Consider the following 704-nt stretch of genomic DNA (forward strand, 5'->3'; position numbering starts at 1 on the left):
GCATAAATACTAATAGCTTATTTTTCAATCATATTTATATTTTAACTGCTAAAATGCCATTTTGAAAAAATAGAAATGTTTTTATTAAATGTTGCCGCTTGAAAATATATTTAAAACGGCCATTAAAGTGACAGTGAACTAATTCATAGTCCAGTCTGTTTATGTGGTATAGTGTCTTTTCAATGAACGATTCATGTAAAGGGTGAAGCTTCTTTTATTTTTTTTTTTTGGTATAGAGAGGTAGTTGTCAGGTTTAATAATGCCCTGTCTTTAAAGCCAGCTAGCCACCGAAGATGGAGAGGAAAGTAGTGTGAAGACATGCCTCAACAGAGTGTTCATTTTTACTGGATCATTGGGAGTTCCTACTCATCGAAGCTACTTACTCGGCTACGTTTAAATGTGTTTGCTCTAGGCTTGTGAAAATCCTCATCTCTAATGGCACGGATGTGAATCTGAAGAACGGAAGTGGCAAGGACAGGTGGGTGGCTGCAATGTGCCCTAACTGTTCCCATATCTGTTTTACTAGGCTTGTGCCCAAAGGTTCTGATTTCATGCAAATATTCGATCGCTCCTTTTGACAGCACGGAGGGTCAAGGACCAGTTCCCACGGGAAAGATGGCGACAACGGCACCTGGCTTATTCGTTTGTCCCCTCATTTAGTGGAGTATTTATGGGTTCTCTGTTCTGATGTGTACACCTCCCCT

At 39.9% G+C, this 704-nt stretch overlaps 1 protein-coding gene across 1 annotated transcript in view; it reads left to right on the top strand.

Annotated features, from left to right (window-relative positions):
- The window catches only part of FANK1 (fibronectin type III and ankyrin repeat domains 1), a 69,687-nt gene that overhangs the window by 59,947 nt on the left and 9,036 nt on the right, over positions 1–704 (top strand). The window contains exon 6 of the mRNA XM_023533787.1: positions 413–478. Coding sequence (XP_023389555.1) covers positions 413–478 — 66 coding nt within the window. The remainder of the gene's footprint in view (positions 1–412; positions 479–704) is intronic.

The sequence above is a fragment of the Pteropus vampyrus genome, unplaced genomic scaffold (genome assembly GCF_000151845.1).
Source record: "Pteropus vampyrus isolate Shadow unplaced genomic scaffold, Pvam_2.0 Scaffold111, whole genome shotgun sequence".
Taxonomy (NCBI): Eukaryota; Metazoa; Chordata; class Mammalia; order Chiroptera; family Pteropodidae; genus Pteropus; species Pteropus vampyrus.